Below are 14953 nucleotides of genomic sequence, written 5' to 3' on the forward strand. Positions count from 1 at the left end.
ATATTTAAAGGTATACAAGCCTACATTGCTTTCAAAAAAAGTAGTGTAGCCTTGTCCCGTACTGTAGGGTAGACTTATTGCGCTATAGCCACAGAGTGCTCTGTGCGTGAAGTATTCAAATTGTCCACATGGTGGCATTTGTAAATCAACAATCCTCCAAAATACTGTACTAGAGTGGTCAACCAAAAATGTTACGTTTGAACACGTTTTGCTGCCAAATGCCATAACCATTTAACACTAAAATGTTATGATTTATTATTGTTACAGCAGGAAATGGTTGTACTTTATTTACTGGTCATTTTAATGGAATAGTTCACCCAAAAATTAAAGTTTGTCCGAAGTTGTCTGACCCCAAAAGGTGAGTCCTGATTAGTGCACGTCCTAAGCCATCTGCTGTGTAGATCCAATAATACAGTATACCTGAATCCCAAATGAATGGGAGCAGTATAGGGATGTATTTTTTTTCGGCGCCTTGTTTCCATTCATTTGGGTTGAAGGCATACAACAGTCGACATGAACTCCTCTTGACATTATAACCACTTTCTGAGACCTGAAAACATCTGACAAGCTTCGATTTTGGAGTGTCAGATGTTTTAGAAGTGGTATAACACAGGAATAAATAAGTAGACACAATGAGGGGAATATAAGATGGTGTTGTAGAATATCAATGTGATAATCATTAGGCCAATAATAACAATGATAATGTTCAAAATAAATTTGGCCTACATAATATACATTTGTAACCCCAAGGACTTCCAATCAGACACCATAATGAACAAGGCAAAAGAGGAATATTATTATTATTATTTTTAATTAAAAGTCTGGCCAGGTTTTTATTTGTATCTCATCTGCCAAGGACATCCAATCAGACACCACAATGAATAAGACGAATGTTTTTTTTATTTTTTTTATGAAAGTCTGGAAATTATATTTTTTATTTTTCTCCCGGCGGAAGTAGACAGACGCAAATTGGGAGCTGTTGGTCAGGGCGTAGTTATCCTGACATTTTGGAAAATTGTAGAAAGTCATTTATTTTCTCCTCAATAACATATCTGGAAACACGTTCTAATAATCACATTCGTCTAAAGTGATAACCGACTCGGTGGTTTTTGTTTTGTGAATGAGAGAATTCGTTTGCTAGCTAGCTCTAACCATGTTAGCATAGCGTATACATCCAACGGAATTTTGCAGAGAAACAACTTCAAATTGTGTAAATTCTGGAAACATGGAGTCAATGAAAAATGCGCTCCGTTAAGTTTTGTGGATGTTTGCAACCCCGAATGAGATTTACAAGAAACGATTCCTTAGCTCGTATGGACTTCATATTCGATGGGGCACCTTGTACATTTGTTGGACAGCGTGTTTTTGTGATTTCGTTTTTTTGGGGAATGACATCCAGGATTGTCGGAGCACACGAAGCAAAGTTTTGTAGCTAGTGAAAGAGTTCATCTGTTTTCGTTGCTAGATATAGCTGTATAGTAGTTGGCCACCGTTGTTAGCCGAGACTCTGCAGCAATTGACTGTAGCTGCTAATGCATTCAGTCGGCTGAATTTCAACGATTTACTTTGTTTCGTTGCTAACTATCAATCTTAACACTTTTAAGGAAAACGTATCTTATCGGACACGTTTCGAGTCGACTGGGGGAAAAGGCGTCCCGTTTCCACTCCCTGGAGTTAACTAACCGCTAGCTAACGTTGTAGTCTGGCTAGCTTCAGTTCAAGCTAACTGAACACATTTAGACGGGCACATTGGCTAGCAAGCTAAATAGCGCAATAGCTGGGGGGTGGGGGGGTAAAAACGAATGCATTTGCTATAGCTAGCTAATCAAGCTAAGAATATTACCTAGTTTATGTTGATTCAATAATTACTAACTAGTTAGCTAATTCACAACACGGGTTTCAACTCAGACTTGTCAGTTTTTTAGAAATTCTCCTGGTCACGAGGGGCTGCTCGTCCGCGGATAAAGGCAAACCTGGAGTCTGGGAACACCAAATGGGACTGACTCGATTTTCAACAACAAAAAAAGACAGTCTGACTATTATTACACCAGGCCAGGTTAACTGGTTGTATTTCCTATAGGGTTTTACATCTGACAAAAGTAAGTGTGATGCGAACCATTTCGATTGACGTCAAAGGATTCGTACATGGAGATAGATGCAGACCGAGTGAAAGTGGAGGCTGTATCAATATTTTCCAACGGAACACATTGTCAATAGGAACATCCCTGACCACGGTGTCTTCTGCGAAAAGGTGGAGAGCTGCACGACGTAAGACGAGGAGTGATTAGAGGTACTAATTTATCTCAAGGGTTACAGCAGCGAAAGTTTCATTATTGTCAGTGGCTTGTCTGAATACGTAGAATTCCACTGCGAAGGATTGCAAAACTATTCATTTGATGTTTTGAATTCATTATTAGGACATACCCATACGTTATTTTTCACTGGGAGTCTATCGCCGACAATTTTAAGGTGTTTTCATAACATTGTTATTTGGGGATTCAGCTCTCAATGTTTTTTATTTTTTGTCATCTTTTTCAAGCATCTCTTCTACACAGACGGATGTTAGGGAAGGACTTCAAAGAGACTCTTATCATACTTTGGAAAATGATAATTGGATATAAATCAAAGCAAATCTAGAAACGGAAGCCCAATGAGCGACACACAGTCCAGTATCACTGATAGGTAAGTACGACCTTTTCCAGGCATTTAGTAAACACTCCACTTCACAATGTCATTGAAGACATCATGCCTTTTGGCACCTTTTGCTTTATCGGATAGTGTAGGTGACATGTGGACCTTTTGTGGCCCAGTTGGTAGAGAGCATGGTTCTTGTAACGCTAGGGTTGTGGGTTCGATTCTCGGGACCAACCGAACTTAAAGTATATGCACGCGTGACTGTAAGTTGCTTTGTCTGCTAAAATTGCAAGTTCTCAAGTCTTGTAAAAGCCTGCAAGGATTGGTATGCCCACTGATAATTTTCCACTGGCTGCATGCAAGTGACAATTCTTCTCATGTTATGTCAATTGTTTGTTTTTGGAGTCAGCTAAAGGCTTTTACTATCTCCCATATGGTATAGCCTAAGCTGTATATAAGTAATGTGTATTATTACTGAATGTTACTTAATATGTACTCCAACAACCAATTTCAAAATGATAAACCAGTAGGCGGGGCATTATTTTTCATTGAGGTATGTTCTTAAGTAGCACAATAGCCTCCCATATATTTTCTCAACCCAGTGCTGTGCTGAACTCTCCACTGTCGCACCACAGAAATTGGTACTGGCAAAAGACCTCTGACCATTTACCATGATTTTTACACCACCAACCACATAATATACAAACATTTCTTGAGCTGGTTGTTGCACCATCAAAGACTGAAAATGGAATTTGAGCTGTATCAAGTGAATCAACCACGATCATGTCAATAGTGTGTGTAGAGCTAGAGAGGCCTGACAACCAAATTAAGAAATGGTGCAATTTTGTCCTCTGCATCTGAAGTCCACTTTCCTGCAAGGAAGGAAATCAACAGACCAGAAACCCAGCAAGTAGGCTAGCCTGTACTGGATCTGTTTCATTCATCTTATCCAAAATAGAGAAATTACGTTTCCAACATGAGTACTCTTATGGGGTGTTTGAATGAATAGGATGCTACTTGGTCAAACTAGGCCTATAGTCTAATAAAAATAATACAACCAATGCAATGCAACTAAATAGGTGTTTAATGGCAGGTGTTATCGATCAGTGACATTGCCGCTGTGGTGCAGCACTCCTCTCTCTGTGAGCTGCATTTTGTTTATGGTTTGTCTTGTCTAAAGACAAAAATACACTACAAGATTTTTGCGCACTCTGCGGGCTCTAACCGCCGGAGATCCTCTCACATTTAACGATTCAGTCAAGCCAACTGGTAGTGACCTAGTAAACGGTATAATATAGACCTGGCGGCATCTCCGTGGCGTTATGATTAGAAAATTTGGTCCAGAATCGGGCTATGTTTGCGCATGTGTAGGCCTAGTAAGGAAATCATCATAGCAACTGAGGAGGCATTTCAATGTACATACAAGGAACGCATCATCTGTGCACGTGGATTACTGATGTTCAGTTTGAGGAGGAGAGCGTGGAGATGACAACTACCGGAGGTAAACTTTGAAAGCCTGCCACTGCTCTAATTGATTTGAATGAACACTGTTTCATTGATAAATAGTTTAATCATGGGCAGAGTTGTTGACCTCACAATAAGCCAGATTTTGAGTTATTTACATAACTTTACATTTACATACATTACATTGACGTGGCAGCCGGGGCATAATCAATCGGAGATGGACAGTGCATGGGTTCTGAAAGTAGGCTTCATTTTAATTTGACTTTACTATCAACTAGGTCTTTGTGTTAACCTGTTTCTTAAAAAGTAAGAGGTAGGGCAGTGGCGGTCATGACATTAGGTCAGTCGGTTATTGTCATGCAAAATACTGCCAGTCTCACAGTAATTGACCTTAATTAACATAATCACATCTCCAGGCCGCTGATGTGTGCCTTTGGAACACCTACATTTAAATTTAAAAAAGTCTAATGAATCAATTTAATAAACACCATCACAATACATCCATGATTTCTTTTAGTCAGGTCTAAAGAAACATTATGATATAAAGAAAATCTATTTTGAGAAAAGCAGAATATGAGTAACTTGGCTTACTGTATGTTATCTGGCTATGTGCCATGCCATAGCCTGTAGGCTTGTTCATTTAGCAGTCAAGATTTGCTTATAAATCCCTTGCCATTATTTTATATGATTTTATACTAAGAATAATATACTATAAAATGAGAGGGAGTGCACACATGGAGTGGCTATATTGAGTGTAAAATTGTTCATTTGAAACTGGTCCTATACGCTAGATTTAGTTATTTTGCAACTTTTTAGTTGTAAGTGATACAAACCTATTTAGAATGTCTTAGAAATCAAAACATACAGTATATGGGCTGCGTGATGAGACTATAGGCAATTGATGAGTTGCGAAAGTCGCAAAAAAAGCTTGCGCTTTATTCCTTGCCTCAGGCTGTACATGTTGTTTTCTCATCAAGTGATCATATTTTCATCCATCAGACTATTCTCAATTTAATCTTGTCTTTTACTAATATGTCAAATTAGTTATGAATTTACAATGGTCCATTATGAAATGGACAGGAGGGAAAAATACTTGTCAGAGGCCGCTTTCCTGCCTGTTTGTTTTTCAATCATGCCAGGTAGGCTCCTCACTCCACTTATTTCACTCCATGCATCAACCACTGTGTGCGGAGCATGCACCCTCCCGCTGCACGACAGGTGATATTCTGGGAAGAGATGGACACGCATGGTGGTGAGAGAAAGATTCTGTAGCTAAAGATTGTCAGTCTATTTATTAAAAATATTTTTTAAAATCCCTATTACCAGGCTATTCAAAATCTAATACAAATTCACCGTAATTGTAGGTTAACTCTGTAAGCAGGCCTGCTTACAATCATTAAACCAACAGCATCGCCTAGGTCTATACATTCTTTCCCAGACTCATGAATAGAAAGTTTGGAGCGTAGCATATTGTAACCAGTCCATTTGAATGCATAATAATACAGTCCACACTCAAAGGCGATTACTAGAATTTGTCATTTTGGAGTTATAGGCTAGATCAATTATGTACCAGACATCTTAAGTCAGTTTTTCAAATAAAAAAATCTGCCGTGCGCAATGTGTGTATTGTATGTACAAAACAAATATTTTTAAAATAATCATTTTTTTCAGGGTTTGGCTCATATTTAGGTTTATGCATATGGTTGTTTTTTGAATGAATCATCACCTTAGAAAGCGCTGTCCGTTTCGTTGTTAGGCTTTGAAACAACATCCACAACGACTGTTTTCCACTCAATTTCAACCCGTTGAACCAATTTATTCAAATTGATCAATCACAGTGAGTTTTAAAAGCATGCTACAGTTTTGATAAGTGTTTAATATGATTTTAAATCGCATTTGCATTGATGTCAGAGTGGTTAGAGGAACAATAGAGCCTTGAGTACCAGGCCATTAGGACCTGATGGTTGTTAGCGAGTTGGTTATTACCAATGCATGTCCTGAGTGCATCAGAGGAAATCAGCGTGACTCACGTGGAATCTTACTACGGCCATGACTGCTGGTGTGGTGGTAATACTGTCTCTTCAACAGCCCTAGGTAGGTCTACTTGTTTGACAGACAAAATTATAGGCTATTATTAGTAGATTTTGTTGGCCAATTCCTTCATTCACCACGCACTCCTTAAATATCTGTCAGTGAAGGGCTCAAATTGAGGGGGTATGTGAGGGTATGCCATACACTTGGTGCCATTGTTGTGATGAACTTGTGAGGTAATTGATGAGAACCTTTTTTATAGTTCTAATTGGCTAATGGTGGGATATGCTTTGCATTTGCTTTGAGCACTGCTCATACTTGGCGATAATGGCTTATTTTGATGCTGAATATATATATATTCAAAATGTTTGCAAATTATCGTGACAACGTAAGTGCCCCGGGGAGCCCATTGGAGCCATCAACCGCAAACCGGGTATGTGCTTTACGGGCTACGGCATTACATGTTACTCTGGGTTTGCTCCGATTTCCTATCATTTGGAGAAATGCGCCGGGAGCTGATCAGGAGCCCGTAGATCGGGTTAAAATGTGTAGTGTCCGCCGGCTTTAGTTGTATGCATTGCACAGCTTGGGACTGTGTTGTCAGTGTGTGCAGTTAGCTCTTTGTCATAGAGTTTTGCTGATCTCCACGTTTTTTCCCACACCCCTGAGGCCCTCCCGGGAAGTGGTGACATTGCTGATAAACAATGCCTGTCAGTGGGACCCAGGCCTGAAATTTTGTGATTTTAGGGGAAAGGCCATTTGGCCTTCAAGAGCTGCCCAGTCTGCCTCGGCACCAAAGCCATTAACCAAAATTGACCATTTTAAATTGATTTGAAAGACACTTGGTATTCTGTTAAAAAAAATGTAAGTATGTAAATAATTAGCCTACATGTCAAAGTGTAGGTGAAGCCTATGCGTATTGGCTACAGCCTCTAATGTCCACACCGATGCTGATATTAGTGAGGCACCAGCAAATGCTTTCCATCAAGTGCTGTTATTGTGAAGCGGAAACATCTAGGAGCAACAACAGCTCAGCCTCGAAGTGGTAGGCCACACAAGCTCACAGAATGGGACCACCGAGTGCTGAAGCGCATGGCGTGTAAAAATTGTCTGCCCTCGGTTGCAACACTCACGACAAGTTCCAAACTGCCTCTGGAAGCAATGTCAGCAAGAGAACTATTCGTCTGGAACTTCACCATGCGTAATGATGTCGGCTGGAGTGGTGTAAAGCTGTAAAGCTTGGAGTGGTGAATCACACGTTACCATCTGACAGATTCATTTGGGTTTGGAGAATGCTACCTGCCAGAATACGTAGTAACAACTGTAAAGTTTGGAGGAGGAATAACAATCTGGGGCTGTTTTTCATGGTCCGGGCTAGGCCCCTTAGTACCTGTGACGAGAAATCTTAACGCTACTGCATACAATGACAATCTAGATTCTGTGCTTCAAACTTTGTGGCAACAGTTTTGGCCCTTTCCTGTTTCAGCATGACAATTCCCCCATGCACAAAGCGAGGTCCATACAGAAATTGTTTGTCGAGATCGTTGTGGAAGAACTTGACTGGCCTGCACAGAGCCCTGACCTCAACCCCATCCAACACCTTTAGGAAGAATTGGAACGCCGACTGCGAGCTAGGCCTAATTGCCCAACATCAGTGCCCGACCATACTAATGCTCTTGTGGCTGAATGGAAGCAAATCCCTGCAGCAATGTTCCAACATCTAGTGGAAAGCCTTCCCAGAAGAGTGGAGGCTGTTTATAGCAGCAAAGGGGGACCACACCCCCTTGGGCCTTATTGCTTAATTAACACAGGTCTCATAAATTATCTTTCAAGCACAAGCCCACGTACTAGTGACTAGCCAACTAATCCTTTTCCAGTTTAGCCAACTTGCGTCTATTTGCTAGCTAATAAGGCAGAACGTATAGCTGCACATATCTATGAGAGAGCCATGTGAGTGAGAGGTGTTTCGGAGCACAGCTGTTGGCAGCCGGGATAAGGGAATTATAATTTATTCAATGTAAGGGCACAACGGCCACTTTGACCGCAGGCCACACAAGGGGACATCAACGACCATTGCCGGAACTGGTGGGACCACACTCCCTCCCGGCCCTCTCCGATAGGTCTGCTTGTCTGGCAGTGGAAGGGAGGCTGGGGTTGTCTGTCGTTCTACCTGGCTGTTGAAGGCCTAGGACACACAATATGAGACCCTGTGAGTTGGTGTCTGAGTAATGTGCAGGTTTATTTTTGAACGGTGTAAGCCTACAAAATATGAATGTGTTCATTGCTCCCTTTGAAAACAATGAATAAATTGTTGTTTTTGGGGGGGTTTTCTGAGTTACAAGAGTTCGACCTAGTGCTCATGTTCCGAAATGTTTGTTTTGTGAATGGCCAATGTGCAGCCGTTGCCTGCCATTAGGCTTTTCTGCAACCTGTGGTGCTCTCCACTGATTGGTCCATATTCATGCAGAGCTCAGCAGGTGTGAACTGAGCATGCAGGGGTCAAAGTAGAAAGGGAGTTCTCGTGATGTGCAGTGAAGACTCCAGGAAAATGTCAATATTAAATCATGTTTTTCACTAGTACTACTACTTGAGCTGGGAATTGCCAAGAACCTCATGATACAATATCACAATTCTTAGATGCTGGTACGATGTGTATACTGCGATTTTGTTTTTCAAAACATTTTGCAGCGAAACAAGGAGACCTATGTTTTGATCAGTCATGGAAATGAAAGTGCTGGAAACATGTTGGCTAACTATTTTAAAAGGAGGTGGAGAACAAGTCAGTATCAATATATCGTCCAAAATAATATCACAATATAACTATCGAACCCCCCCCCAATATCACTACTATTAGCACACGCTTGCACATTACAGGCCAGAACATCTGAAGCAAAAAACATTGTTGCTTGATTTTGTGTAAATCAAGGTTTGCTCTAAGCTACACAGTGCATTTTGACATTTTGTTACGTTACAGCCTTATTATTAAATCGTTTTTTCCCTCATCAACCTACACACACTATCACGTAATGACAAAGCAAAAACAGGTTTTTAGACAATTTTGCAAATGTACACAACAAAAAAAACAGATCACATTTTACGTAAGTATTCAGACCCTTTACTCAGTACTTTGTTGAAGCACCTTTTGGCAGTGATTACAGCCTTGAGTCTTCTTGGGATTGACGCTAGAAGTTTAGCACACCTATATTTGGGAATCCCATTCTTCTCTGCAGATGGGGAGCGTCGCTGCACAGCTATTTTCAGGTCTCTCCAGAGATGTTCGGTCGTGTTCAAGTCCGGGCTCTTGCTGGGCCACTCAAGGACATTTAGAGACTTGTCCCGAAGCCACGCCTGCATTGTCTTGGCTGTGTGCTTAGGGTTGTTGTCCTGTTGGCAGGTGAGCCTTCGCCTCAGTCTGAAGCCCTGAGTGCTCTGGAGCAGGTTTTCATCAAGAATCTCTCTGTACTTTGCTCTGTTCATCGATCCTGACTAGTCTGCCGCTGAAAAACATCCCCACCGCATGATGCTGCCACCACCATGCTTCACCGTAGAGATGGTGCCAGGTTTCCTCCAGACGTGACGCTTTGCATTCAGGCCAAAGAGTTCGATCTTGATTTCATCAGACTAGAGGATCTTGTTTCTCATGGTCTGATAGTCCTTTAGGTGCCTTTCGGCAAACTCCAAGTGGGCTGTCATGTGCGTTTTACTGAGGAGTGGCTTTTGTCTGGCCACTACAATAAAGGCCTGATTTGGTGGAGTGCTGCAGAGATGCTTGTCCTTCTGGAACATTCTCCCATCCCCACAGAGGAACTAGACCTCTGTCAGAATGACCATCGGGTTCTTGGTCACCTCCCTGATCAAAGCCCTTCTCCCCTGATTGCTCAGTTTGGCTGGGCGGCCAGCTTTAGGAAGAGTCTTGGTGTTTCCAAACTTCTTCCATTTAAGAATAATGGAGGCCACTGTGTTCTTGGGGACCTTCAATGCTGAAGAAATGTTTTGGTACCCTTCCCCAGATCTTTGCCACAACCCAGTTTTGTCTCTGAGCTCTACGAACAATTCCTTCAACCTAATGGCTTGGTTTTTGGTTTGACATGCACTGTCAACTGTGGGACCTTTATATAGACAGGTGTGCCTTTCCACATCATGTCCAATCAATTGAATTTACCACAGGTGGATTCCAAGTTGTATAAACATCTCAAGGATGATCAATGGAAACTGGATGCACCTGAGCTCAATTTGTGGTCTCATAGCAAAGGGTCTGAATACTTATGTAAATAAGGTATTTCTATTTTTACTTGAAAAAATGTCTAAAAACCTGTTTACCTTGTCATTATGGGGTATTGTGTGTAGATTGATGAGGAATAGTTTTTATTTAATCAATTTTAGAATTTGGCTGTAACATAACAAAATGTAGTCTGAATACCTTTTGAATGCACTGTATGCAGTGCATTAGCAAGCTAGCCTAGATAATGTGTCTGGATATCCTTATTATCCCTGGAATAGGCGCTGAGTCAGATGGAATTACTGGACAGACTTTCTGGTGCCGTCTCACCATCATGGGCCTTTCATTCTCCTGATGGATTGTTATGTCGATGGCCAGTGACAGAACATGGCCGTCCCAGAGGTCCCACCTGTTCACTCTCAACTCCTAAATCGTTCTTTTACTCCGTTGTTTCCTAATCCTCTTCCTCTGTCATGGTTCTCAGGGTGCCTAAAAACCTCATAATGAATCTGTTTCTTGAGTTGAATTAAAAATCATAATTCAGCCTGTTTTATTAAGTCATAATAATCCAGTCTGCTCTCTCACTGCCCTTCCCTAACGTTGGGTTGGGCACCTGATTTCCTGTGGGTTTAATTGCCTTGGAGGGTCATTGTAGATCAACTTAGTCTCTCACTGGGGTGTAAATGGAGGGCTTTCCTCACACCTTGCTGTCACTTTGGCAGGCACACACCAGCTCTCCTACCACTGCAAACTCACAGTCCCTATCACCCTCCCCAGCAGCTCCCCAGCAGCTCTTGTGAAATACACAAAAGATTAATGTAATGTTGAGGAATGAAATAAATGCAATCTGTTAAAGCACTGAGCAAATTTCAGGTCTGCTGAGCGCAAACTTGAATGATGTCAAAATTCTGTGCAATTTCTGGTGTGCGTTTACTTTTTACACTAAGGCTGTACCTGCCTTAAGTTACAGTTTTAAGTGGGCAAGTAGACTACTGTGGCTATTTGATCATAATTTAGGCCTACCAGAGTGGCCTACCATAATAGAAACAATGGAGAAATGCATCCCGTAACATTTTAACATGAAAATAGCTGTTCTATTATTCAGCCAACAGTAGCAGCCAATGTGTGGCGTTCAGTGTAGACCTACAGTGCCTTCGGAAAGTATTCAGATCAGATTTCCACGTTGTGTTAGGTTACAGCCTTATTCTAAAGTTTATAAAATATTTTTTTCCCTCATCTACAAACATTACCCCATAATGACAAAGCAAAAAAGAAAACACTGAAATATCAATTTTACATAAGTATTCAGACCCTCCACTCGGTACTTTGTTGAAACACATTTGGCAGCTATTAAAGCCATGAGTCTTATTGGGTAATTCGCTACAAGCTTGTCACACCTGAATTTGGGGAGTTTCATCAATTATTCTCTGCAGATCCTCTCAAGCTTTGTCAGGTTGGATGGGGAGCGTTGCTGCACAACTATTTTCAGGTCTCTCCAGAGCCACTCCTGCGTTGTCTTGGCTGTGTGCTTAGTGTCGTTGTCCTGTTGGAAGGTGAACGGTTGCTACAGTCTGAGGTCCTGAGCGCTCTGGAGCAGGTTTTCATCGGATCTCTCTGTACTTTGCTCCGTTCATCTTTCCCTTGATCCTGACTTGTCTTCCAGTTTCAGTTCCAGCTGAATAACATCCCCACGACATGATGCTGCCATCACCATGCTTCAACGTAGGGATGGTGCCAGGTTTCCTCCAGATGTAGCGCTTGGCATTCAGGCCAAAGAGTTCAATCTTGGCTACATCAGACTAGAGTCTTTAGGTGCCTTTTGGAAAACTCCAAGTGGGTGGTCATGTGCCTTTTACTGAGGTGTAGCTTCCATCTGGCCACTCTACCATAAATGCCTGATTGGTGGAGTGTTGCAGAGATGGTTGTTCTCGGGTCTCCATAGAGGAACTCTTGAAATCTGTCAGTGACCATCAGGTTCTTGGTCACCTCCCTGACCAAGGCCCTTCTCCCCCGATTGCTCTTCCATTTAAGAACGGTGGAGACCACTGTGTTCTTGGGGATATTCAATGCTGCAGAAATGTTTTGGTTCCCTTCCCCAGATCTGTGCCTCGACACAGTCCTGTCTCTGAGCTCTACGGACAATTCCTTCGACCTCATGACTTGGTTATTGCTCTGTCAGGCGCTGACAACTGTGTGAACTTATAGACAGGTGTGTGTGCCTTTCCAAATCATGTCCAATCAATTGGATATACCACAGGTGGACTCCAATCATCAAGTTGTATAAACATCTCAAGGATGATCAATGGAAACAGGATGCACCTGAGCTCAATTTCGAGTCTCATAGCGAAGGGTCTGAATACTTATGTAAATAAGGTGTTTATGTTTAATACAGTTGCAACAATTTCTAAAAACCTGTTTGCTTTGTCATTATGGGGTATATTGTGTATATTGCTGAGGATAATTATTATTTTTAAAAATCCATTTTAGAATAAGGCTGCATCGTAACAAAATGTGGATACCCTCAAGTGGTCTGAATACTTTCCGAAAGCACTTTCCATGTGACTTTAAAAAAAAATACATGCAGTGCTTGACATTAACCTGTTTATCCACTTGTCTTTCAGACAAGGAGATGATTGAAAATGTTGTTTGATGCAAGAAACTTTACAAAATAAAATTATTATTCCCATACCGTTTATTACAGGAAATCTGCCAAATTACGCTACGCTCTGCCTATTGGTGACTTAGTTTATTTAAGAGGTCTCAAAATACAACACTGCCCTTTTTAAGACACAAGATGGCTAGAAATGCACACATTTTGTCCTCTTGTTGGAAGCAACCACTACCCCATTGTTGACAAGAAATTAGCTATAACTGGGACAATAACTCACCAACTAGCAAATGTATATGAACAAATGTGCACGTTGCACCATGCAGTTCTCGCTTTGATCTCTAAACAAGAGCATCTACTCGCAAGCGCTATACTGTAGCCACAGTCCAGTTCAAAGTGAATGGTAATGTCTTTTTGCATAAAGGAAAATAGCAGCTTTGATTGGTTTTGTTGCACGTTTGTAGGGTATGGGCCTGATTCGTGTCTGTCAATGCAATAGAATCCTACTCCAATGCTCTCTGCCTATAAGAAAATCTCTTGCGTACTTCGTTTTGGTTACGGTATGTTACTTTGAAAGTGGCCAATATTGTGTGGATTCGATCACAATTCCCACAGCCGAGTGAAATGTTGATTGTATTTAACTAAAGAGGAAAAGTCTAGAAAGTTGAGTGAAGTTCAATCTAGTGCTTCTGTGCAGTTTGATGGGTAATATTAAGTGCATTTTGCTGGTTGTGTTAGTGCCAGCCTTTTCTTTGACAGTCCCTAAAGACGTACCTGGTAACTCAAAAGCCGCCTAATGGAATTATATTTTCTCAGACGGCGGTGAGTCATTCTCTTCAAGTCAGAACCCGATATTTTAATCACAGCCCATCCCTTCAGTTAGATCACTTTCTTACCTAGAGTTAGGCTAGTGGAGCTCATAGGCTACAGGAAAAATAAATGCTGCTGCTACCTAGTGCCTACTGCACTGGGAAAAACAACCGCTTTATCCATCAAGTTGGTGGAACAAATGAAAGTAAGGAGTGGAGAAAATAGTATAGCATCTGCTCCCAGTGTTTTTCTGTATTCATGTAGCCTAGTATTTTCTCAGCAGTGAGTCGTTGGAAGTTGTTGGGCCAGCAGAGCGAGAGAGACTGGGAGATTAAGATATATCCAGGCAATACCCCAGGGCTGGTGGTGGAAAGGGGGTGGGGTAGGAGCCCAGGGGTGGGGGTCTACCACCAACACACATCTCACTTTGATGCTGATGGTAGTGGACACATTGCAATCTCTTATTTGCAAAGAAGTGCCGCAGGGCCCAACATTACTTTCACTTCACAAAAGACAGGATCGCAACAATGGAGAGAAGGATATGGAGGAAAGGCAGCGTTGCCAATGTGTCAAGTCTTCACATGTCTGTGCTGTGGTTTCAGAGACCAAAGAAGAAGTAGCCCAACTCAAAGCATTGTACTCCCACAGGACTCGGCATATAATTGTTGTTTTGGCTACTTAGGACTGTCAGCTCTCTGTTTTAACCTGACGGGTTTAGGAACTTTCGTTTTTAAATGAAAGCTTCATCGACAGAACATTGCATGTCTTACTTCAGTGGAAGACTCATTTCCTGACTTGGATGCTCAAACTACAGCAAATCAAAACGAACTAATGCCAGGGAAGTCTTGCCAGTTGAAGCTCAGACACACCGGTAGTCTTGTCAAATGTTTGCCTGGTGATAGTATTTACCACGTCTGAACGATGTCTGCAGTCACTCTCTTGTGTTCTCACAGCAAAGACCTTGGAAGTCGTTAGCCTTAAAATACTCCAAACCAGAAGGTGGCAGTAGCGTTGTTTGGCAATGCTTATGGTCTAGATTCCAAGCTATCTGCGCTAATGTTGCTATTTTGTAGAAGCTCTTGTTGATATTAGCCAGATGGCTACAACTAGATGACAAAGAAACAATATAATTCCTACGCATAGTTCCATACGGCCAGTGCCAGTCCATAGCCAAATGTTTAGCTAGC

At 41.7% G+C, this 14953-nt stretch overlaps 1 protein-coding gene across 1 annotated transcript in view; it reads left to right on the top strand.

Moving 5' to 3' along the window:
• The first annotated feature begins 930 nt into the window (after nt 1-930).
• The window catches only part of LOC139382380 (rho guanine nucleotide exchange factor 12-like), an 80630-nt gene continuing 66607 nt past the window's right edge, over nt 931-14953 (top strand). The window contains exons 1-2 of the mRNA XM_071126385.1: nt 931-2290; nt 2540-2682. Of these exons, the coding sequence (XP_070982486.1) occupies nt 2651-2682 (32 nt within the window). The 5' untranslated portion in view covers nt 931-2290; nt 2540-2650. The remainder of the gene's footprint in view (nt 2291-2539; nt 2683-14953) is intronic.

Source organism: Oncorhynchus clarkii, chromosome 24 (assembly GCF_045791955.1).
Source record: "Oncorhynchus clarkii lewisi isolate Uvic-CL-2024 chromosome 24, UVic_Ocla_1.0, whole genome shotgun sequence".
Classification (NCBI taxonomy): domain Eukaryota; kingdom Metazoa; phylum Chordata; class Actinopteri; order Salmoniformes; family Salmonidae; genus Oncorhynchus; species Oncorhynchus clarkii.